The sequence below is a fragment of the Trachurus japonicus genome, unplaced genomic scaffold, assembly GCF_045865225.1.
Source record: "Trachurus japonicus isolate A0001 unplaced genomic scaffold, Traja_1.0 AP030562.1".
Lineage (NCBI taxonomy): Eukaryota > Metazoa > Chordata > Actinopteri > Carangiformes > Carangidae > Trachurus > Trachurus japonicus.
The window spans coordinates 1-25312 of record NW_028220695.1 but is presented as its reverse complement, the minus strand read 5'-3'; the positions used below and the strand labels follow the sequence as shown (position 1 = coordinate 25312).

The window sequence follows — 25312 nt, the reverse complement described above, 5'->3', positions numbered from 1 at the left end:
ATGTTGTTGTCAAGGTAACATGAAATGGGGTAGGTGCTGTTCCATTCATGTTTATAGTATCTGGACCCTCACAGACTCTCACACTCAGTCACTTTACAGCTGACAAAGAGAGAGGGAGTGATGCTGCCTGTCGCTCAGGTGGAGCTGTGACACAGCAGTGTGTTGATGCTGTGTGTGTGTGTGTGTGTGTGTGTGTGTGTGTGTGTGTGTGTGTGTGTGTGTGTGTGTGTGTGTGTGTGTGTGTGTGTGTGTGTGTGTGTGTGTGTGTGACAGTAACATCTCGGCAGACGACATGCTCTACACGGAGACGGACCTGGAGGACAGCATGGAGAAGATCGAGACCATCAACTTCCACGAGGTGAAGGAAGTGGCCGGCATCAAGTTCTGGTGTTACCACGCCGGACACGTGCTGGGCGCCGCCATGTTCATGATCGAGATCGCCGGCGTCAAGGTAACGGACGCTCACCGCCACTCACATGACTCAGCTGTTCAACCCTCTGTTGGTGTTTTGTTTTTTGCTTTTTTACTTTATTTTGCAAATAAATCGATGTACAAACCAATAAGGCAAATAGTAAACTTGTAAATATAAATAAATACAAAACATAAGATATAAGAGCATGAAATAAAATAAACAAACATCAAATAAACAAGACAAAGAAAAGAAAGTATGTACAGTAAAGTAAATAAATTAGAAAAATTAAACATTTCAATCAATAATCGATGTGACCAGATCAATAAACTGAGTCTGACAAACAGGAAATCAGAAGTAAGGCTTCTAAAACATGCAGCATCCCTTCAAAATAAAAGCATGGAAATACAAATCCTTTTAAAAAAAGAAACTGTTTTTAACACCGTGTTGTCCTGCACTTTATCGTCATCATGTCTAAATGGAAGCGCATATTGATAAGTAATTTCATCAACTCACAAAAAATATTTCCCAGAATGCACCTCTTCACCTAAACTTCATTATCACATAATATCACATTATGTAAATTATAAACATATGAATCGCAGTGATTCACTCTCTCTGCTGCGACAAAGAACAGATGTTATTATGATTTATTTATCTTAGTTGGAGCAGAAACAGTGAAGATTAAAACGCAGCTGTGTTTTGATTAAAAAGTGATTGATTGAAAATCCTAATCAATAATCACAGACTTCAGGCTCCAGAGTCAATTTCTCTTCATTTGATGAGCAAAATAAACTGTTTAAAGACGTCGCCTCGGGCTTTAAGTTGAAGGATGGTTTTATAATTTTAACATTTTGTTGAATAATCCAATTAATAATAAACAAATGTATACTTTTAGATCATTTTATTCATTTGTATGTTGTGTTAATCCTATATATGCTGGTGTTGATGTATAATTAATTCAAATATCATGACAAGGAGAGTTTGAAGGTGATCCGTGACTAAATCTGAAGTTAATTCCCATCTACTGATTACCTTGTTTTAACCAGTCAACAGGCCTCCTGAGGTGTGTGTATATTAACCTACACCTGAAATACACAGCATCATAAAATATGCATGCACTTAAACTTTTATATGAAATAACAGGGTATCCACGGGGTCTTAAAAAGTCTAAAATTTGAAAATCTAAATTTTAGGCCTTAAAATGTCTTAAATTTGTTGAATTATTGTGTTCAAGTCTTAAATAATTTTAGACAGGTCTTAAATTTTCTTATGCCCACCATGGACGAGCATTTCACTCGCATTTGCCCCTAAAAAAAAATACATGTGTGAACCAGGAAAATCACAAAAAGAAAGAGCACAACCTGCGATTGGTCAAAAACTACAAATCCCACAATTCTCTGGCCTCAACAATAACAGTAGTTAGTGTAAGTAAGGGAGAGTGGAGCTGTCGGTGAAAAGAGGAAACAACGCCACGTCTGGTCCTGTTCTATGTTGTTCGTTCACACCGTCACCGTTTATTCGTTACGTCCGCGGTGTAAAAGGCCGTAACGCAAAGACGCGATTAGGCGCGAGACGCGATTAGGCGCGAGACGCGGTATACGCGACTTTTTTTTTTTGCGACGCAATACACGCGATTCTTTTTGGGCGACGGGACCATCGCGTCTTCGTCTATTTCATCGTGTTTGGTGGGAAGACCCACAAGGGGCTTCCCACCAAACACGAGGAACGCTTTTTTTTTCGCTCGAGTTGTGACGCGCGACCAAACGCGAGATACGCGGTTTGACGCTCTTTTTGACTCGTGTCAAAAAAAAATCACGAGCCCGCCAACAACTTTTTTTTTTTTTCAAAGCAGGTTCAACTGGACTTAGTTATTTGTCTAGGAAGACGTTTCACCTCTCATCCAAGAGGCTTCATCAGTTCATGTAGCATCTGACCAGGCTGGGACTGGTCCAACTAACTGGTCTGGAGACTCAGTATAAGTCCAGTTGCTTTCGATTTAACCTCCTTTGAAATACTATGACCTGGACAAATGAGAATATGCACAGGCCTACAACAACATTTCTGCTCTCATCAACCATGGTTGAGGTCACAACGCTGCTCTGTAGCTGCTCTGGAAGTCCGAGACACTGAGGCCAAACGCCGCCGTCGCTTCTGATCCATGTCGGCGAGTTCCGGGCTGATGAGCTACAGAGACTTTAGAGTCAAAGGAGCAGTGCGTCGCTGTGTCGGACTGTTTGGATTTAATGAAGAAGCTGCACAGAGTCAGGTGAGCAGAAGCTGCCCCCCCTCACCGTGGAGCCGCTGCTGTCTCACAGCCGCCACCGACCCCTAGAATAAAACACCACCGACCCCTAGCGTGACGCACAGTATACTGTTATGAGACACATTATGCATCCCAACTGTCTTTTTTTTTAGAGGATTTTTTTTTTTAACCAAGAATGCGAAAAATCATGATCCAGGGGCCAAAATTCGAAACAAATATATTTTTAATCATAATTCTCATTATTCTCCTGATGTCGGTTTAATGTAAACAGATTGAGCTGATACGCGAGAGTAACGTGACAGCGGGGCAGTGCTGCAGCTGCTGTGCTGTGATGGACCTGATCAGACTGGTGGTGGTCCACAGTGAATCAGTCCCAGATCCTCCACCGTCAGCAGATCCCCCGAAAGCCCCCGCAAATAATACATCGACAAGAAGTTAAGTGGCAAGTTGCACCTTTTCGTCGGCTTATTATTTGCGGATTTTTTTTTTTTATAGCCTATATAACGTCACTGCAACATGCGGCTCTCAGTGCTTGTCGGTGTTGTGTCTATAAATTGTGAAATAACTTTTCCTCAATAGAAATATGAGACGTGGTCGATATGTTTCATTCATCCATGTTTTGGCAGACAATACAAATAACCAATGATAATGAGATTTCCACCGCGTCGAACCAATCATGTGGCTGGAATAGAGCCAGTCAACAGTAACATGTGCATTTGTTTGGGTTGCTGCAGATGTGCACATCAGCTGACACCGCCAGAGAGAGACACATAACAGCCGCTTCAAGGAGACTAGCGGACTTTTTTTTTTTTTAATAGCCTCTTCATTCATCTTGGGCGGGGGGCGGTGCGCCGTCTTATAATGTTACAGAAAACCCTGCATTATGTTTTTTACAACTCGTGTTCCTACACTATAGAGACAACTTGCTGTTGGCTCTATATTTCAAGAAACTTGTTTTCTGTTTAAAAGGCACAATTCACCCATCTTTTAACCGGGTAGTTACGTCTCCAGTCTGTCGAGCGGGCGAGCGCACAGCTGATGTGCTTCCATTCCCACAGACGCACGGATTCAGTGTGGACAGAGAGCGTCAGATGTGACGCGATTGTCGGACGCTCGTTCGCGTCGCATCCAGTTAGGACACGGTGTGAGCAGCCACATCCACTGCGCTCTGGATCAGCTGATCGGTGCTCAGGTGACGTTAGATCTTCACTTTTTTAAACTCATACAAAGTGCAGCCAAACAGCAGGCTGAAGAGAGAGGACCAGCAGCAGCAGCAGCTCTGACAGCTCCTCTGTGGCGCTGCAGAGTCAGACAGGCTGCAGGTGAGCTGGCCTGAGAGCAGAGTGCCGTCTCTTTTTTTTTTTTTTTTTTTAGCAGCCTTTGTTACAGATAGGCTACATGTCCATGTGCATGTGCATGAGAACTGATTTTGAATCGAAGAGACACCCAAATATTCACATCCTTCAGTCCAGGCTTTTGAAAAGAGAGTAGCCTATAAAATCAGCTTCATGTAGCAGTTAACTTTAAAATGGTTCGAATATATTGCTGCTGAATAAATCTGAAACATGTGATGTGCATTTTTTGGGGGGAAATATGGCTTCTGATATAATAGTCTGTAGACATCATCATCATTCAACGTTTTCACATGGTCTGGTGTTAATAAAGCAAACTAAAAATCGCAAAAAGAAATCAAGAATCGGTTGAATCGAAAATCGATTTTGAATCGAATCGTGACCCTAAAAGTCGGAATCGAATCGTGAGCCACCCAAAGATTCACATCCCTAGTACAGAGACCTGCCACAGTGTCATGGTGCATTAATATAAACTTCAACCTCAGAGCTGTCAGTCCTCAGACTGTCCTGACTGTCCCTGAACATCACACAGGGATGCAAACAGCGCGCCGAAAAGCGAAACTCGCTTTTTTCATGACCAATTGACCCTTCGCCAACTCCTCCCACAAACGGCTATTGTCCAATCCTACGTTAGCAACCGTAACTATAGGCCTGGCAAGCTTTCCGCAGTGAGTCATTACGTTTGCTTTTGTGGACACATTTTGAGACTAGGACGAAAAACATTTGTTTGTAGAGAAGGATGTTGTTGTTGCTGCTGCTACTACGGCGGCGGCGGCGGCGGCAGCAGCAATATAGAGATGTTCAGATATGAGCGGACTTTTTTTTTCGACTTGAGCAAGTGTAGATATGGGGAAAACCATATGTTCACCTCCGAAATGACAGCTGTACTTTTAGGGCTTTTACCTGGGCTTTTAGGCGAGGGATCCTCCAGGCAGGGACTGCTTTCACTGACTGATACAGCGGTGGGAGAAAACAAAACAGCAGCGAAAACTGTATGTGGTTCACAATCGCCCAAAAACTTAGAGTTTGACAACGTTTCATGACCAGTGAGATGACCTAAGTCTTGGTGGGTTGATAGACGGTAAAATTACCGGTCCTTACTGCTGCTCTGTACATTGTCCAGTCGTGTCGTTGAACAGATGTTTTATCCTCCTGCGCGAGTCACGTCACTGAAAACTATGAATGCTCTTTGTGATTTCTTCTCTCTATTATCTCAGAACAGTTTATCCAGAAATTTGCTGATATTTCCTTTGAAATCGATACCAAATACTGCCAGGAGCATGGCTGGGAGTGAAAGCTTGCCCGGCGTAGCAACAGTAACCAAGGGGGCGGGGCTTACGCGAAGGGTCAATTAGGTGACTTGTGTGAATCGTTCAGATCCGAAGAGTTTTTGTTTTGAGGGGGGGGGGGTCTCAGCGTCTCAGCTGGGGTCAGTAAAATGTTTTTCTAACAGGCTGACAGTGACAATCACGTGAGGCGAACTCATTCATGGTCTCTGATTATACTGATAACAGCCGACCTCCAATGTAGACGTGCGACATGCACGCACGTTACCCAAAGCGGTGACGCCGTTTTTTCCCCCCGTGCACGTCCGCGGCGCACAGCTCCACGGACGTGCACGGTTCCCTACGTTGCTGTGTCAGGCAGGTGTTTCCATGGAGCTCTGCCCCGTTTCAGAGGTGAAGGAAGCCCTAAGTGGAAAGACGTCGCCTCCGCCATGTAGAATGTGTTCAATTAAAGTGAAACTAACACATTATATAGGCCTATATGTCCATTACACACCGAATGGGATGTTAAATCCCATGTCTTTATTTCTTCAGTTTATTTTAATAGTAATAATTATGACTAACATTCAGTGAAGACCTAAAAATCAGTATCTCCAAAATTGAAATATTGCAATGGTTTTTATTTTTTTAAAGCATTTTTAATATAGAAATGTTGGCCTTCTGAAAACTGTCCATCTATATGCACTCAATACTTGGTTGGGGTTGAACTACTGGAAATTGACTTTTCTGTGATATTGTTAATGGTGAGCCCCCCCCCCGCCAGACAATACCTCTCTTTTTTGGTCCTGACCCGTTTGCATCCCTGTGTGTGTGTGTGTGTGTAGTTGTTGTACACAGGAGACTTCTCCCGTCAGGAGGACAGACACTTGATGGCGGCGGAGATCCCCAGCGTCAAACCAGACATCCTCATCACCGTGAGTGGAAGCATTCAAACCGTTCAAACTTTATTTAAACACAGAGCACAGACACTTAACATTGAACCTGTGTGTGTGTGTGTCAGGAGTCGACCTACGGGACTCACATCCACGAGAAGCGGGAGGAGCGAGAGGCTCGGTTCTGCAACACGGTCCACGACATCGTCAACAGAGAAGGTCGATGTCTGATCCCCGTGTTCGCTCTGGGCCGAGCGCAGGAGCTGCTGCTCATCCTCGGTGAGACCACGGCAACAACGACGCCATGACGACGCACGGCGACCTAAGAGTGGCGCTTTCCCTTCAGCTGAGGGAAAAATAAATTCAGGCTTCAAGTTTTATTTACAAGATTAAACTAAGGGACGTGTTTCTGTCTATGGATCACACAGAAACATTTTCATTCACCATACACACTCGTTAAAGCCCCAGTGTGTAACTTATTTGGCTTTTTATTAGCAAAAATCAAATATTACTTTCATAAATACGTATTTCACTGAAGTCGAATCACACCCGCATACAAATGAAAGCTTTCTCGTACCTTAGAATGAGTTGTTACAAGTCGTTACAAATACATGAGTGGGCGACGCACCAAACCGAGGCGGCCATGTTGCATCGTGACCGTAGGTAACCACGGAAACTCAGCAGAGCTGTCGGCTCGGCCTGTTAAAACTGTCACCACTGTGCAGGGCCGTTGCTATGAATTCTGGGCCCCCTTAAAGAATACTAAAGTGGGCCCCTCCCCCTAACTTTTCCAGTTTTTTTTCTTAGACTACGTATGTATTATCATTTTTTATTTAGCCTAGTAGCCTACCTTGTTTTGATGCTAATGCAACATTACACTGCAAAAACCCAAGTATCTTACCAAGAATATTTGTCTTATTTCTAGTCAAAATGTAATTTCTAGTCAAAACAAATATCATTATACCTAAAATAAGACTCAGAATATTAAAAGTAGCTTGTTTTTAGACACTTTTTACTTCTTTCAAGCATATTTTCACTTGGAATAAGTAGAAAAAATATAATAGTGGAACAAGTTTTTCTTCCTTATTACAAGCACAAAAAACTTGCTTTCACTGGCAGATTTTTCTACTTATTTCAAGTGAAAATTAGTTTGAAACAAGTGAAAATTATCTAAAAATAGGTAAATCTTTAGGTGATGAGTCTTATTTAAAGTGGAAAGAGATTAGTTTTGACTAGAAATTAGACATTTTGACAAGAAATAAGACAAATATTCTTGGAAGGATGTTGAGTTTTTACAGTGTACTATGAGTATTAGTCAGGGTCTTACACAGAATAAATCAGTCATACAAAGATTATTCTACTGGGGTTTTTTATGGGCCCCACTGGGCGTTGGGCCCCTAGAATTATCATCACCTTTCTCCCCTATACAACGGCCCTGCCACTGTGTAGTGTGAGGAAGGACGGAGGCACTGGTGTTGCATTCAGGTGCAGTCAGGCAGACGGCCGTCGGCAAACCTACCGGATGTCATTTTACTCGACGAGAGAAAGACGGTAAAACGTGGGTCGGGTAAACAATACCACATCACCATGACAACATATTGTCACGCCTGTATTGTTTTGCCTCGTGCTGGCGGACCACTTGTTTACAAAAATATATGCGAACAATGCTGATTTGTTAAGTCAACAAACAAACCAGGCCGTGGGAAACTTTGGATATGGGAAACACGCTCTAGCTTTGACATTCATTTATCCATCTCTGTACAATCGAATGAAGAAACATACAAAGCCACCAGCCTTGCTTCGACACAGTGATGCGCTGATCATCTCGATCTGTTTGCTATTGTCTGGAGACATTCATCCGTGCCCCGGCCCGCTCCACGCTGGACCGGAGATTGAGGCCAGCGTCTCGGCGGATGCAACACGCAATCATGCTGTCTCACAGGTACGCTCTGGAGAAACGTTACTATTTAATCATGGTCAACAAACTAACCTTCCTCATCGCCCCCGTTTGTTTCGCGCTGCTGGGGGTGTGCTGCCTGCCCGGATCGGAGGAGCTGGCGTGGAGGTCGCGGTGGCCGGGCCGGTGGAGGCTTCCATGACTGGGATTGACGGGGCGCGACATGCCGCTGGGGGTCTATCGGCGCCGGGGGAGAGCTTGGCTGCCGGAATGGAGGCCGGGAGCGTCGCGGCGTTGTCGGCGGGTCCATGCGTCGCGGCTGATTCGGAGAGCGGGGGGGATGGTGCGCTGGCTGAACTGCGGAGTTTCCCAACCATTGTCGACTTTGGTTCAAGTAATCCACGTACAGTTATCTCGCACAATGTAAACAGTAAACTGGTAAATCCGGCGCACTCAAAGAACAGGAAGTGGGATGTCTTTCGGACTGTCAATCACTCAAAAATTGTTTGGGATCCTAAAGCTAAGCCAAAGGGTCTTTTGGGGGGGCATTTGAACATAAGAAGTATTAAATCTAAAAGTGACCAAGTGCACCATCTTTTATTGGATTCTAATTTGGACTTCCTCTGTTTATCTGAGACTTGGTTGCACAAAAACACTCCATCTGCAGCATTAAAAGTCCCTGGTTTTAACTTTTACAGGAGAGATAGAGTGGGCTCAAAGGGGGGAGGAGTTATGATTTATGTGAAAGACAGAATCCAGTGTAATGAAATCCATTGGTCAAACTGTGAGGAATTGGAATGTATTGGTCTAAACATAATTTTGTCACCACAGATGTCCTTTACTCTTATTGTAATTTACCGGCCTCCCTCTTCAAATATTAGTTTCTATGAGAAATTTGAGAAATTATTAAAAGAATGTAATTTCAACAAAGAAGTAATTATTATGGGAGATTTTAACATCAACTGGGGGGAAAAATCCTCTAGAAAGAACCTCAAACAGATAACTGATAAATTTGATCTCATGCAACTGATTAATGGGCCCACAAGAATAACTAATTCCACTAGCACTCAAATTGATTTAATATTTAGTAACAGACCTGAGAGAATTTTAAAATCCTATAATATGGTAACTGGTCTCTCTGACCACAACTTGACACTGGTAGCCAGAAAACTAAGCAATAAGCGGTTTAGCCCTAGGGCCAAGGAATATGAATATTTTGGAATCCCCAAAAACAAACAGGAGAACTTTAAAAGTGCTGTTCAACAGATTGAGTGGGATGATCTACTGTTGGGCATAGACCATGAAGAAGATACTCAAATATTCTCAAATAAACTAGAGAGCATTATTAAAGATTTTAACTGCAAATTTAGGTGCAAAAATAACAAAAACACTGTCCCTTGGATAAACGCAGATATTTTAAAACTAATGAAAGAACGGGATTCTGTTCTAAAAACCGCAATAAAAACTAAGTTGAGTCATGACAGACAACACTTTGCTAGTTTAAGGAACAAAGTGGTAAAGAAACTAAGAAAAGCGAAGGCAGATTTTTTCTTGACCATAATAGAAAAGGCAAGAGGTAACTCTAAAATGATCTGGAACCAGCTAAAAAAATTAACAGGGCATCAAAACAAAGAGAGGAAACAGCTCGAACTCAAAATAAATGGAATACTCACAAACGATCCTGTAGAAGTAGCAGAAGCTTTTAACCACCACTTTATTGATTCTGTGGCCACTATTGCACAGTGTTTTTCACCTGAGTACACTAATGTTTGTCCAGTTAATACAATGGAACCTGCTTTCAGCATAAGAAATGTCACTGAATCAGAGGTTGCCAGAATGATTCGATCTCTGAATCCATCTAGAGCAAAAGATATATTTGGTATGGATGCAGTTATGCTCAAAGAGCTCAGTACAACACTAACTAATCCTATCACCAAAATTATTAACCTCTCGATTTCTCAGGGATTGTTTCCGAGTGTTTGGAAGTCAGCTGTTGTTGTCCCAATATTTAAATGTGGAGATCCTGTTTCAACCTGCAATTACAGACCGATCAGTATTCTACCTACAGTGTCAAAGGTTGCAGAGAAAGTAGTAGCTGAACAAATCACCTGCCATCTTAACAATAGCTCCTTTACTCTGCACCCAATGCAATTCGGCTTCAGAGCTAACTATTCAACTGAAACTGCCAACTGTTTTTTAATAGAAAAAATCAAATCTCTGTTGGATAAAGGTGGTGTAGTTGGAGCCGTGTTCCTTGACTTCAAGAAGGCATTTGATACTGTTAATCATAGAATTCTCATGTCAAAATTGGCCAGTTTTAATTTCTGTTCAGATACACTTATGTGGATAGAATCATATTTGTCAAATCGATCTCAGTCTGTTCAGGTACAGAATCATAAATCAGCTACCCTTCGTCTGTCCACAGGAGTCCCACAAGGATCCATATTGGGCCCTTTGCTATTTACACTATATATCAATGACTTACCATATGTATGTCCTGACACCAACATCCAAATGTATGCCGATGACACGGTAATTTATGTACATGGTAGCAGCATGACACAGGTTGCTGATAAACTCACAAACTCTATGACTCATGTAACAGCGTGGTTAAAGCAATGCTGTTTGCAGCTGAATGTGTCTAAAACAGTATGTATGTTTTTTACCAAGAAGAACAGTCCTAGTGTCGAGCCGGATATCTTTGTTTCAGGGGAGAGGTTACAGGTCGTATCTGAATACAAGTATCTTGGTGTTTTGGTTGACTCTAAACTTTCTTTCAAGGCTCAGGTGAAAAAGGTCTGTAACCGGGTCAAATTCAATCTCTCAAACTTTAGGTTCATTCGAGATTATATGTCAACAGAGGCGGCTAAGATGTATATGCATTCCATGGTTTTTTCCCATATCATCTACTGTTTAAATACCTGGTCACAGGCTAGTAACACTTCTCTAAAACCAATAGAATCTTTGTATAAACGAACAGTTAAAATCCTTGACAAGAAACTGGTACATTCTCATCATTGTCCAATATTAAGAAAATATAATCTGTTGAGTTGGGACAATTTGATTAAATATGTAAATGCCTGTCTTATGCACAAGATTATATATGGTTCCACCACGCCTCCGCTTAGACAGTTCGTCAACATAAGAACAACTGCATATGGGTTCACAAGAGGTGCAGCAAGAGGAGACTGTATTATTCCATTTAGGAAAAGTTCGTTTAGTCAGTCTGCATTCTCTGTTAGAGCTGCACTAGAGTGGAATTCCATCCCAGCTACTATTAGAGACCTGAATACTTACAATCTATTCAGAGCTCATTTGAAGAGATGGTTGATTGGTGCTCAGATCTGTCAGCACTAGTTACACCTTCCTTCCTCTCTCCGGTCCGTCTGTGCTGAACCTGTAGCCATCTTGTTGTTGTCTGTCTGCCTGTGTTGGCATGCATGTCTTTTTGTGGTGTCGTTATATTGTGTATGCATGCAGTTTGTGTCTGTGCTTCTGCTTTGTATGCTGTGGTGTGATGTGTCTTTGCTGCATGTGTTGGGGATGTATTGAATTATGTTTTCTGATTGATGTTATATATGTTCTTTTGTCATGTCATGTTGTATGTTCTTTTGTCAAGTTGTTAATTGCTGTGCATGTTTGTAGATTGCCTTGGCTAATAACTTTGTAATTTTAATCATATTCATATTCTGTTTTTAGGGTGACTTTTTAACATCCGTCTGGGGACTACAGATGAAAAATAGCCTCTTGGCTAATTCTGGCGCATTTACAGTGATGTTATTAATGTGCACTGTCCCTGTTTTCAAATAAACTTATAAACTACATAGACGCTTGTTTATCCTGTTACATGCAGCGTCTGTTGTCTGTCTGACGTCTGCCCGATTTCACGTGAATGCAACATCAAGAATACGTTCAGATATGCAACCGCACCGCTAGATGGGGGGAATTCCTACATACTATACCTTTAAAGAGGAACTATGCAAGATTTTTACCTTAAAGGGATAGTTCAACATTTTGGCAAATTGGTCCATTGCCATAATCCCTATAGTCATAGCAGTAGGTTCGTTAACTTTATTTGTGTGTGTGTGTGTGTGTGTGTGGACCAGACGAGTACTGGCAGAACCACCCGGAGCTCCACGACATCCCGATCTTCTACGCTTCGTCTCTGGCCAGGAAGTGCATGGCCGTGTACCAGACCTACATCAACGCCATGAACGACAAGATCCGCAAGGCCATCAACATCAACAACCCCTTCGTCTTCAAGCACATCAGCAACCTGAAGGTTTGTTTTGTTTTGTTTTTGTTTTTACTTTTCTGTCCTGTTTTATTGTGTCGTCAGGTTTGTTCTGTCCTTTGTTTTCTGTTTTGTCTGTTTTGGTCAGTGTATTGTCAGTGTATACATTGTGTATGCTCAGGGTTGCAAAGGGGCGGAAAATTTCCAGTTTTTTATTCCAAATTGGAAAATATCCATGAGAATTATGGGAAATTATGGGAATTTATGGGGATTAACTGGAAATTTGGGGTAATTTAAACAAACTGTATCATATCCAAACATAAATGTAAATATTTTGTTTCGTCATAAGCAGACATCCATGCAAAATAACAATACAATTTAAAAAAACATGACATTTCAACAGATTTATTTGTGAGTAGAACTTTATCAAGTTTTAATTCTTGTATGAACAATCAGCTATTTTACTGAACAACAAAAACATGAATGTTGAGGAAAATATTACTAATTGCTTATTAAGGGCCAACCTTCAATTTTGTAAATTTTGGATTTATTCCCGTTTATTCCCATAGAAAGTTTCCGATATTACCCGATACCCGATATTTTGCAACCCTATGTATGCTATTGCCTGTTTCCATTGTCGTTGTCGTTTGTTTTCTGACGTGTGTGTGTGTGTGTGTGTGTGTGTGTGTGTGTGTGTGTGTGTGTGTGTGTGTCAGAGCATGGACCACTTCGACGACATCGGGCCCAGCGTGGTGATGGCGTCGCCCGGCATGATGCAGAGCGGTTTGTCCCGGGAGCTGTTTGAGAGCTGGTGCACGGACAAGAGGAACGGCGTCATCATCGCCGGCTACTGCGTGGAGGGGACGCTCGCCAAGGTGGGAATCGAACCTGCGACACCTCGGGTCCCTTCTGCAGTTTTTTTTTTATTATCACAGGAAGTGAAACGTTTCCTCCACTGGTTTTAGAAATGTCAGGTCTGTGCTCACTTTTGGAGACAAGTTAAGAACAACAGAGAGTGAGAGAGTGAAATCAAATAAACAATCACAGCAATAAATAAAAATAGACAATAACAGCTGTAAAATTAGTTTGTCTGCCCCAAATGCATCTTTCTTTATTCATAACTTCTCCTTTAATCGGTATCTTATAGTTTGGTGATAATAACTGCGATGGCAAGAACAGCAACACAAATAACTCTGACTGAGAACAGTGTAATTGCTGAAACAAAATCTTTTACAGTGTGTGTATCTGAATAAAAACCAGAAATAAGACTCTTATTTAAATTATATTATTGATCGGCATCAATAGATATTCCCAGTATTGGATCAGTCCGGTCAGTTTTATTGATAATGTTGAGTTTAATGTGGCTACGTAACAAGAATCTGAATCTGTGACAGACTCCTGTGTTAACGACGTAGGACCGATCAGAAGAGTGTGTCGTGTTGCGTTCAAGTGCTGCTGGGGTTTAATGAACTTTTAATAATATTTTTATATTATTTTAAATGATGAAACTTTTCACACAGGTTATTTAATGTACTGTGTGTAATGTGTGTGTGTGTGTGTGTGTGTGTGTGTGTGTGTGTGTGTGTGTGTGTTGCAGCACATCATGACGGAGCCTGATGAGATCGCCACCATGTCGGGACAGAAGCTTCCTCTCAAGATGTCGGTCGACTACATCTCCTTCTCCGCTCACACCGACTACCAGCAGACCAGCGAGTTCATCCGGGCGCTCAAACCGCCGCACGTGGTAAAAACAACACACACACACACACACACACACAGACACACAGACACACACTATTTAAATCCACACTATTTAATTAAATCCACAAAGCGATGTTCCTGGATCCTTTGGGTTTAATGCGACACACTAACAGGCAAAAACACTGTTTTTTCATGCACTGATCAATTTTGAGATTTTGGGATATTTTTCTCTCAGAAAAGTGGAAAGAAATGGTAGAAAATCCACATTAAGGTTTTTTATTTTACTTCATTTTGTCTCTTTCATCAGTAGATTTCTCCTAAATTCACCAAAAGTTATGTCAGGTATCACTGTAAAGCTCCCTCTCTCTCCTGAACAATTACGTGGATCCAAAAATTGTCGTTTCCTCCGTATCCGCGACCAATCGTAAAAGTGCGATTCACATTAATGATCTATGGAATTTTACAGTACAAATCTTTAAAGGCCGTTTTCTCAAAATGAGTTTTTCCTCAGACTCTGGACCCGAAATCTCCACTTCAGCAGCACTTACAGACACCAAACCTTCCAGTTTGATCCCTTTCTATATTCTGAAGGTTTTGACAGAGGGGATTGTTGATATATCATCCACAGCCTGATTTATACAACATTTTATTCATAAAAACATGGTGACAGTATTTTCTCATTTACAGAGTGATAAAGAGAGATATCCAAAATCCCCTCTGTAAAAACTTCTGACTCTGATATGTCAACAAAATAAAACAAGAATTTTGAAAGGTTCTTTATCAGTGTTGTTTTCGTTAAAGGGATAGTTCAACATTTTGGCAAATTGGCCCATTTGCTATAGTCATAGCAGTAGGTTCGTTACCTTTAATTGTAGGTGTAAGCTATTTTTAGTACAGCGGAGCGCAGCAGCTGGCTGCTCAGAGCTACGCTATGGAGCCTAAGGGAATTTCTTGGTTTCCCTCATTAAACTCATCAAATACAAAATCCCAAAACTCCACAGCGTTTTTGTAGACAAGTTGTGACCTGCACATTCACCACGCTATGAGATAATGACGGAACGATACGAAACGGAGCCGTTTTCGAGGTAAATTCATACAAAACCGCTGATGCGCGTTGCGTTCAGGGACAGTTTTTCAGCAAGCAGTCTCCGTATTTACCCTGTATTTACCTCGAAAACGGCTCCGTTTCGTATCGTTCCGTCATTATCTCATAGCGTGGTGGTTGTGCAGGTCACAACTTGTCTACAAAAGCGCTGTGGAGTTTTGGGATGTTGAATTTGATGAGTTTAATGAGGGAAACCAAGAAATTCCCTTAGCCTCCATAGCGTAGCTCTGAGCAGCCAGCTGCTGCGCTCCGCCGTACTGAAAATAGCTTACACCTACAATTAAAGGTAATGAACCTACTGCTATGACTATAGCGATTATGGCAATGGGCCAATTTGCCAAAATGTTGAACTATCCCTTTAACGATGACGATGACGAAATATTTTCGTTGACGCACCTTTTTTTCATGACGATAACGAGACGGTGACGAGATAAACATGGCTCTCTGATGACGAAAACATGACAAGACGTGTGTGAGTTTTCGTTGACGAGACGAGAGCAGACGAAAATGTTAGTGGTCGGGCTGTGATCGCCTCTAAATTCCATATTATGGATTGTCATTACTCTAAGCTTCACATGATTTAGCAACGGCTCCGTCAACAACAGAACAACACTGCTGAGACGAGCCGCGGTGCGCCCGGTGCTTGTGATCGGAGCGGCAGAGAGCAGCAGGCAGTGATCAGCTGCTCTGGTGACCTCGGTCAGTGCGGTGCAGCGGCTCCGCGGCGCTGACGGGTGGTCAGACGTTCAAATGCACGACATTTCTGCTTATTGTAATCTGTCCATTAAAATCAACAAGTGTCTGCAACGCTGCTGCATCTCATCCTTGTGTGGTCACGTCCACCACCTGGCATGCAGCGCACATTCTGCTCAACACACCTGCCGTCACTCCATCAGAAAAAAACTGAATGCACTACTGTTACCACTTTATCTGTGTGTAGGCTAATGGATAAATCCTTAGACCATAAAGTATTTGGCATTGGGTGGAAACATTATGTGTAAAACCATTCCTTTATTGAATTAATTTGTTGAAAGACTTTTTTTTTTTTTTTTTACTGAAACTGACTAAAACTAGACGAAAACCTTGTTGAGTTTTCGTCGACTAAAACTAGAATAAAACTATCACATATAGAAATGACTAAAATTGACTAAAACTAATAAGTATTTTCGTCAAAAAGACTAAGACTAAATCTAAAATGCCTGCCAAAAACAACACTGTTCTTTATCCATTGTTCAGATTTCGGTTCTGGAAATGTATGCAAATTAGCGCATATTTCATCAGATATTGCCTCATTTACATATTTAAACATAAAACTTGACAAAACTTGTAATACAAAAAATATTTGTCTTAATGTGAGTGATAAACTTGGGAAGTTTCATGGTGAAATCTGTTGGTTTATTTTTTTTCCCTATTCACCTGCAGTGTCCCACCTTAATGCAGTTTGTGTGTGTGTGTGTGTGTCCGTGTGTGTGTGTGTGTGTGTGTGTGTGTGCAGATCCTGGTGCACGGCGAGCAGAACGAGATGGCCCGGCTGAAGGCGGCTCTGATCCGAGAGTACGAAGACAACGACGAGGTTCACATCGAAGTCCACAACCCGCGAAACACTGAAGCCGTGACGCTGAACTTCAGAGGAGAGAAACTGGCCAAGGTGTGTGTGTGTGTGTGTGTTGTTGTTGTGTTGTTGTATTGGTGTGGGCCGTGTTGTTAACTCCCAGCATGCTTTGCTCTGCTCCGCTGTGCTGTGCTGCAGGTGATGGGCGTGCTGGCGGATGAGAAGTGCTCTCAGGGTCAGAGAGTCTCCGGGATCCTGGTGAAGAGAAACTTCAGTTACCACATCCTGACGCCGTCCGACCTCTCCAGTCAGTCTGTGTGTGTGTGTCTGTGTGTGTGTGTGTGTGTGTGTGTGTGTGTGTGTGTGTGTGTGTCTGTGAGACTCTGTGTGTGTGTGTGTGTGTGTGTGTGTGTGTGTGTGTGTGTGTGTGTATTGTCAAACACTTATTATAATTGATGAATGTTTAATGTTTTTGATCTGTCATCAAATGTTTCAAGCTGCTTCTGTCACAGAAAGTAAACCTCAACATCTGGACTGATTGGTTGGTTGGTTGATAGAAAGAAAGAAAGAAAGAGTGAAGGAAATAAAGAAAGAGTGAGTGAAAGAAAGAAAGAAAGAAGTAAGGAAGGAAAGAAAGAAAGAAAGAGTGAAGGAAATAAAGAAAGAGTGAAGGAAAGAAAGAAAAAGAGAGAAAGAGGTGGAAAGAAAGACAATAGCTGGGTTTCCATCCAAGTCGTATCGAATTTAAAAGCGGATTTTGTGAAAATGCGCAAAAAGCAAAGCGAATTTATGCCCGTTTCCATTCATTAGTGTTTTGCGATTAGGAGGAGTGCACCGTGAGATTACGTCATAAGAGAGCGTGAATGTATCCAACAGTTGACACTCAGCTGACACTCAACATCATGGACAATTTACGTACTTTCCGGACTATAGACGCACCTGTATAAGCCGCACCAGCTAAATTTTAAAAGAAAATACATATATAGGCCGCACTTGAATATAAGCTGCAGGTTTTCATGTTGTAACATGAGATATTTACACAGAAAGACAGTAGGAACTGTGCAAGTCCGCTCGCTTTTCCGCTGTTTTGGTGACGCTCCTCTCCTCCATGTGCATCTGTTTACATACGAAGCCGGTGAAAAATCAATAAATTACATAACGATGTTACGGCGTGTTTGTGTAGTCTTAACCGTCATAAACAAAAGATTATGGGTTACGGAGCACGTTTGTGTCGCGGGGTGTAGAGAGGAGAGCTGGGAGACCGGGGCGTCGCTGGGTGAAGTCCAGCAGCTTCACCCACAAACTCTGCCTCAATTCGCATAATCTGTTTCCATCACAAAAACTCGCATTTCCTTTAATCGATACGCTGACAAATCCCCCCCCTCCAAGCGTATAAACTTTTATGCGCATTTACTGCCTTTATTCGAATTTCTGGCGTTTCCATTCAAGTATTTATCCGCATTTTCACAAAATGCGCATAAGAAAAGGTGGATGGAAACCCAACTAATGAAAGATTGAAAGAAAATGCAAGAAAGGAAGACCAAGAAAATAATAATCAGAAGGAAAGAAACGAAGAAAAAAGAAAGAGGGAAGATAAAGAAAGAGAGAAAGAAAAGAAACAGGAAAAAAGGAAGATCAAGAAAGAAATAATCAAAAGGAAAGAAAATAGAGAGAAAGAAAAGAAACAAAAGGGGCAAAGAAAGAAAAAGATAGTAGGAAGAAAAAAGAAAGAAGAAATACTTAGAAATACTAAAGAAAAAGAGAGGGAAGGAAATGAAAAAAAAGAGAGAAAGAGGAGGAAAGAAAGACAATGAAAAGAAGAAAAAAATAATCAAAATAATAATAAAGACAATGAAGGTAGAAAGAAAGGAAGATCAAGGAAGAAATAATCAAAAGGAAAGAAACAAAGAAAAAAAGAGAAACAAACAAACAAAAAAGGCAAAACAAGAAAAAGATAGTAGGAAGAAAAAAGACGGACAGAAAGAGAGAAGAAATAGAAAGAAAGACAAAAGGCTACAGAAGCAAAGAAGAGAGAGAAGTGACAAAAAAGTAAAGAAAGAGAAAGACATGAACATGAAGACGTGAAGAAAGTAGAGACATAAATGATGGAGTGACTAACAGACTCCTCCTTCTCCTCTTCTTCCACATTTTCCTCCTCCTCCTCCTCCTCTTCCTCCTCCTCCTCAGACTACACCGACCTCGCCATGGGAACGGTGAAGCAGACTCAGGCGATCCCGTTCACTGGACCGATCTCTCTGCTCGTCACGCAGCTGCGCAGCCTCGCGGGTGAGTTGGCTCCGCCCCCTTCGTCCTCTAACTCCTCCTCCTCCTCCTCCTGCAGTAGCATAGATATACAGTATATATACTGACTAGATGCCGCGTTCTGCTTCTCAGCGTACGTCAACACGGCCGCCATCTTGGTCCGGGGTTCTGACCATAGACATAATATATGTCTGACCAGCAGTCAGACCGGTCAGACCCTTGTAGAACTAAGTTCAGTGTGTTTATGCATGTGGGTGTGTGTCTGAGTATGTAAGTTGAAGTTCCAGTCCTTGAACTCGCGTGTTCGTTTGATGAAGTATGCAGGAGACGTTCAGTTACAACATTTTAGATATTTATTTATAAAAGAATCAACTAGGAAAAGAGATCGTGTACAGAGCTCCGGACCAGACTAAGTTTCCCTGACCAACATGCCGCAGCAGCATCAGTTCACGAAGTCTGATGCTGTCTCCTGTCCCTGTCCGGTTTTATAGTTACTGATTACACAAATGCAAGATATGATGTAATTGATGTAATGTGCATCCTCATTGGCTGGAGTCCGTACGCCATGACCTCGTGTCTGACCCCAATCTCATGCTTGGTGCTGATCAGCTGTTGATAGCTCCTATTAAACAAGGGACAAGAGAAAGAGAAAAGGACAAGACACGCAACCCCCCGCATTCGTCAGCTTTCCCCTGCGTCAGCTGACTATCACAGTTACACTAGGTACGAAGACCAGATATCCCAATTGTTTATCAAACAACCAGTACACTCAGTCCCTGTGTGTAACTGCTACTTCCCCTGTCATGTGTATGTCATTCTCTGGGCTGTAAGAGCAAAACACAGTAATTACACCAATTATAGAAAAGCTGATTACATGCTTCATTATTAAACTGATTGTCACAAGCTTATCATATGTCTAAGGCAAATGTCAATATCCCAAACATTATAGCAATATACGATTTTGGGGTAAATATCACAACAAAGTGTATGTTTAATACATTAAAAAAAAATTATAAAGATTTTTTGTTGTTGTTGTATCATAAACATATGTCTGACATTTATAATAAACCAAACGGCTTGAAAATCGGTTGAATATTCAGTGAGTTATGGCGATTTTAATGGTTGATAGACGTCTGCCTCTGTTGACTAGTGCAGTAAGTAGACACGGCTTCCCCCTGACCAAGATGGCCGCCGCGTTGACGCATTCCACTCAATAGAGTTGCCTAGGAACGCGGCATCTAGTCAGTACATATATATATATATCTATGCTGCAGTAGAAGCTGTAACTTCCTGTTTCCTCTGTGTGTGTGTGTGTGTGTGTGTGTGTTTCAGGCGACGTGGAGCAGGTCGAGGGGACGGAGAAAATCACGGTGAAGATCTTTAAGAGCATCACGCTGGTTCACGAGGCCGGGATGGTCGTACTGGAGGTCGGACACTCGAACGCAACACGACACTTTTTACACTCATCATCCACCACATGTCGCCTGAAGTGGCTAAAACTGACCTGTTTATCAAAACTTTATTAACTCTGAGCACACGAACACGTCTGTTTTTATTTAAACCAGTTTAGAAACATTAAATATACAGTTTATGACATGATTATGTAGCTGCAGTCAGGTTTTTATTAAAGCTCAGTATTTGTTCTACATGTTTATTTCAAACTATTTTGTATATTTTATAATTTTATTTATGTTTTTAGACACAGATCTCACTCAGACCTGGTTACAGATACATTATTAACCAGTTATTACATGTTAATACATTCATTATACAGATATATACAATAATTATGACAATTTTTTATTTTTATCACACTTTTTCAAACACTACAAAAATCTCAACACAAATAAAACAGAGAAGAATGTAAAAACAACAGACAATTGAAGTAAAAAACTCGATAAACTAATTGATGCAGCAATATAAATCAATAAATAACTGAAATAAAATGATTAATAATGAAAATGTTCTCGTCTCAGTGGGTCGCCAACCCGCTCAACGACATGTACGCTGACGCCGTCACCACGGTGATCCTGGAGGTCCAGTCCAACCCCACCGCCCAGAAATGTCAGTGAACGCATCACGAGGGAATTTATTTTAATTTCACTGATGAACAGAAACTTTACAGACGCTTGTTTGTTTGTTTGTTTGTTTGTTTGTTTGTTTGTTTGTTTGTCTGTTTCAGTCCACGAGGGCAGGAAGGAAACGTTCGACATGGAGCTGTTCGTCGAGCGACTGGAGCTGATGCTGCAGTGAGTCTGAACACCTGCAAAATGGTTTTAATGGTTAAAATATCTGACAAAACTGTAGAATCTGACACTTTTTAAGTTAAAATTAAACCTAATTGATCCAAATATAAGAGAATAAAACTTTTAAATGAAGGTAAAGATTAAAGATTTTCTGTTTTCACCTGGTAAAATGTTTTTTTTCTGTTTCAGCGACATGTTCGGGGACGACTGCGTGAATTTCAAAGACAGTAAAAGCCTGAGTGTGACGGTGGACGGAGTCACGGCGTGCATCGACCCAGAGACCAGAGTGAGTCCAGCGTCTGACATCTATTCTATACACCAGGCATCACCAAATGGCGGACCTCGGTCCGGACCCGGACCGAGTGATGGTTCTGTCCGGACCCGTGAGCCGTGACCAATCTCTGATAAATTTACGAGAATAGTCGATTTTCATGGAGCATTTTTTTTGACGGTCGCAACTATAGTCGGCGGGCGCTGCTACTCGAGTTAATACGGCAATAGCGTCACTCAGTTGAGCCAATCAAATCCTTTGTTTACCCTGCGTGGCCGGCGCACCAGAGCAGTGAGGAAAAGACATGGCTTGCTCCAAAAGAAGGAAAGTCGATGCGGAAAACCGTTGTTTTAAAGATGAATGGACGGAGAAGTTTATGTTCATTCTTCCGGCAGGCAGTTCAAAACCAGTGTGCCTCATATGCTCCGAAAACGTCGCATTAATTAAAAGCGGCAACGTGAAGCGGCACTACGAAACAAAGCACAGCTCCTTTGAGCAAAGTTTTCCCCTGAAGTCCGAGCAGAGGGCACGCAAAATAACCGAACTGCAAGCCCAGTATGACAGGTCTACCCGACTCATCACGCATACATTTACAGCCCAGCAACGTGCAAACGAATGTTCACTAAAGGTATCGTGGATTTTGGGGCAACACAAAAAAACATTCAGTGATGGGACAGTTGTGAAGGAGTGCTTAAATGCTGTTGCTGAAACATTATTTGAGGGGAAACAAAAAGACGAGATGTGTGAAAAAATCAAACAAATCCCGATGTCAGCTTCAACAGCAACCAGAAAATCTGAAATATTAGCAGATGATGTACTGGCACAGCTTGATGCAGCCATTCAGAGTGCACCATGCATTTCTTTGGCCATTGATGAATCCACAGATGTTACTGATAATGCCCAGCTTTTGGTGTATGTGAGATTTCTTCACAAAGATAAGAAGGAGCTCTGTGAGGACTTGCTGGGTGTAACACCACTTGAAACACACACAAGGGGAGAGGACATATATGCAGCAATAAAAGAGATGCTGACAAAGAGAGGCATAGATATGAAGCAGGTTGTCTCTGTCACCACGGATGGTGCCCCTGCCATGGTGGGAAAAGAGCGGGGAGCTGTGTCCCGGATGAAAGAGGACAATCCAGATCTTATTGCTTATCACTGTCTCATCCATCAGACTGTTCTGTGTGCCACTCTATCAGAACATTTTGCTGAAATAATGAACACAGTGATGAAACTCATCAACTTCCTTAGGGCATCCTCATCCCTTCAGCATCGCCTCCTGAGAGAATTCCTGGAAAATGTTGAGGCAAATGCCAATGACCTGCTACTGCACAACAATGTAAGGTGCAGGCGCGGCGTTATGGGTGGTCCTAACGGGCCTGGGCCCACCCACTTGTACAACTGGCCCATCCAAAATGACAGGGTGAACATAACTTTAGTTAATCTAAGGTTTAATTATTTATTTATTTTTATTTCAGATAACTTTACCACAGGTTTAAATGTGTCAGCATTTGGTGATTTTTATTTAAGCAATATCACACAAGAGGGAGTGCTGTTGTACTGTATATCAGCACGGGTGTGATTCGGTCGCAGATAATCACACCGCAGGGAGGCAGAGGGCAGGCTACGCTGCGTCCCTTTGCGTAACTCTACTGAGTGTGAGCGGCACGTACATTCACGTTGCTTTCGTGACTTGTAAACACACAGACGCCCCCTCGGTTTTAGCGTCCAGCAGTTTAGCGGCTAATTCAACAGCAGTGATGGATAACTGTACCGGAGAGGCTCAACATGAGCTTCATTTGAGGAATAAACGGCAGCTTTTACCTGACGGAGACCGACGCCTGAGCTACGGTAGCTAACAGCTAGCAGCTAGCAGGTTTTTACCTACTTTTCCTCTCTCCCTCCCTCCCCCCTTTCTTATACACGCACACACACGGCCCAGGTTGTCTGTCATATCTGTTGTAAACCTTGTAATAACAGCTTGTTGAGTGCAGTTAACGGTTTGAGTGTGGATTATTAATTGTTTGTTTAATGTGAGTGGTGGTCATCGCGTCCTGATGAGTTGGGTTTTAATAACAGCTGATAACGTAACTGTGTAGATGGTGTGGATTGTGATGAGAAGGTGTTGCACATATTTTAAGACTTATCTGTGCAAACCATTGTGCAAAACCTGTTTGTTGTGACTTTTTGCGTGATAAGATGATTTGCCGAATTCTTCTTCCATTCCTGCAGCCTTTTGTCTCAATGTTAACGATGGCAAAATGTCGAGATATTTTATTACTTTATGAAAATAAATGTCTGTGAGTTAAAAAGAAGTGGGCTACGCATTTCTTATTTGATTTGGCTTTTCGTGTATTTGGTTAAACACATAAGAGAGAGAGAGAGAGAGAGAGAGAGAGAGAGAGAGAGAGAGAGAGAGAGAGAGAGAGAGAGAGAGAGCTCCACTGGGTGAGCTAGATTAACTTTAAACGGGAGAGAGAGCGGCGCACCGCGCTGTCAAAGCTCGTCTCAGCCATAGGTCCCAGCAGATGTGTGCTTTCAAGGCAATATAGACACGAACGAGTCATTCAGGAATAATTTTCAACTCTATGTAGCCTATGTTAGTGTTATTTTTTCCTAAGTAGTGGCCCATCCAAAATTACTGTGGCCCGTCCAAAATTGAAATCCTGGCGCCGCGCCTGGTAAGGTGGCTGAGTAAGGGCAATGCACTGGGACGTTTCTGGTCTATTCGAAAAGAAATAGAAGCTTTCTTAAAGCAGGTCAAGAGCCAGAGAGCAACACAGTTTTCACTGTTTCTGCAAGATGAGCACAAGATGGATATGGTTGCTTTTTTGGTTGACATTACATCACATCTTAATGATCTCAATTTAAAGCTGCAGGGCCAGAACAATTCAGTTGCTGATTTGATGACAGCTGTTCGCTCTTTCCAGAGGAAGCTGGACATTTTCAGAGAAGATATTGAGGGAGAGTGTGAACACTTCCCAAAACTGCAGGAACAGATGCAGGGTGAGAGAGATGTTTCTCCCTATGTTGACTTCATCAAAAAGCTGATTGAAAACTTCAGTAACAGGTTCAACAGTTTCTGCCTTGGGCCACAGCTCCTCCTGCTAATCCAGAATCCTTTCCTCATCAGAGAGGTCAGAGGATTTTCAAAGGAGGTGACACAGACATTCAAGTGGGCACATGCAGGATCTCTACAGCTTGAGCTCATTGATCTGCAAGGAAATGCTGCATTAAAAGAGCATTTTGAGGCAACTGACCCTGCTACCTTCTGGCTTCAGACTGTGTCTGAGAGTGTGTTCCCCGGTCTCAGTAAAGTAGCACTGCACACCTTGACCATGTTTGGGTCTACTTACAGCTGTGAGTCAGCCTTTTCCACCATGAACATCATCAAAAACAAGTACCGTTCTAGGCTGACCAATAGCCACTTACATGTCTGCATGAGGATGGCCCTGACTCCATTCCAACCCAGATTTAAATCACTGGCAGGGCAGTCACATGCCCATTTTTCTCATTAAGAGAAAAAGAATAATCAAAAGAGAAAGGTGGTGTCCAAGCTCTGTTCTCATTTTTTTCTCCTAAAAGAGCAATTTCTTATTTATTGTTTTCTTAAGATGTTGACCTGTCAGTTTTTTAGGCTGGGACCTCTTTGATTTAAGAAAAATGTAGTCAATGCTCTGTTTGCTCTTGTTTTGTCCCTAAAAGAGCCACTTTTTATTTATTATTTCCTGAAGATGTTTACTTTTTTTACTTGAAGTGTGTTTCTTTAGGCTGGGACCTCTTTAATTTAAGAGAAAAAATGGTTATTAGGCTCTTTTATTTATTTTATTCTGAGGTTTCTGTTTTCTTGAATGAAAAA

At 42.0% G+C, this 25312-nt stretch overlaps 1 protein-coding gene across 1 annotated transcript; it reads left to right on the top strand.

The window, feature by feature from the left end:
- LOC146960226 (cleavage and polyadenylation specificity factor subunit 3-like) lies at window positions 1-24459 on the top strand (the record flags this gene model as incomplete). Its single annotated transcript, XM_085772518.1, has 15 exons — window positions 1-14; window positions 274-451; window positions 6138-6227; window positions 6314-6464; window positions 12189-12364; window positions 13033-13191; window positions 13914-14060; window positions 16618-16770; window positions 16873-16981; window positions 18862-18960; window positions 20269-20363; window positions 20913-21000; window positions 21119-21185; window positions 21372-21468; window positions 24384-24459. Coding segments are annotated over exons 1-15 (1699 nt in total), but the record flags the coding sequence as incomplete, so codon positions are not given.
- Between the last annotated feature and the right edge of the window lie 853 nt (window positions 24460-25312).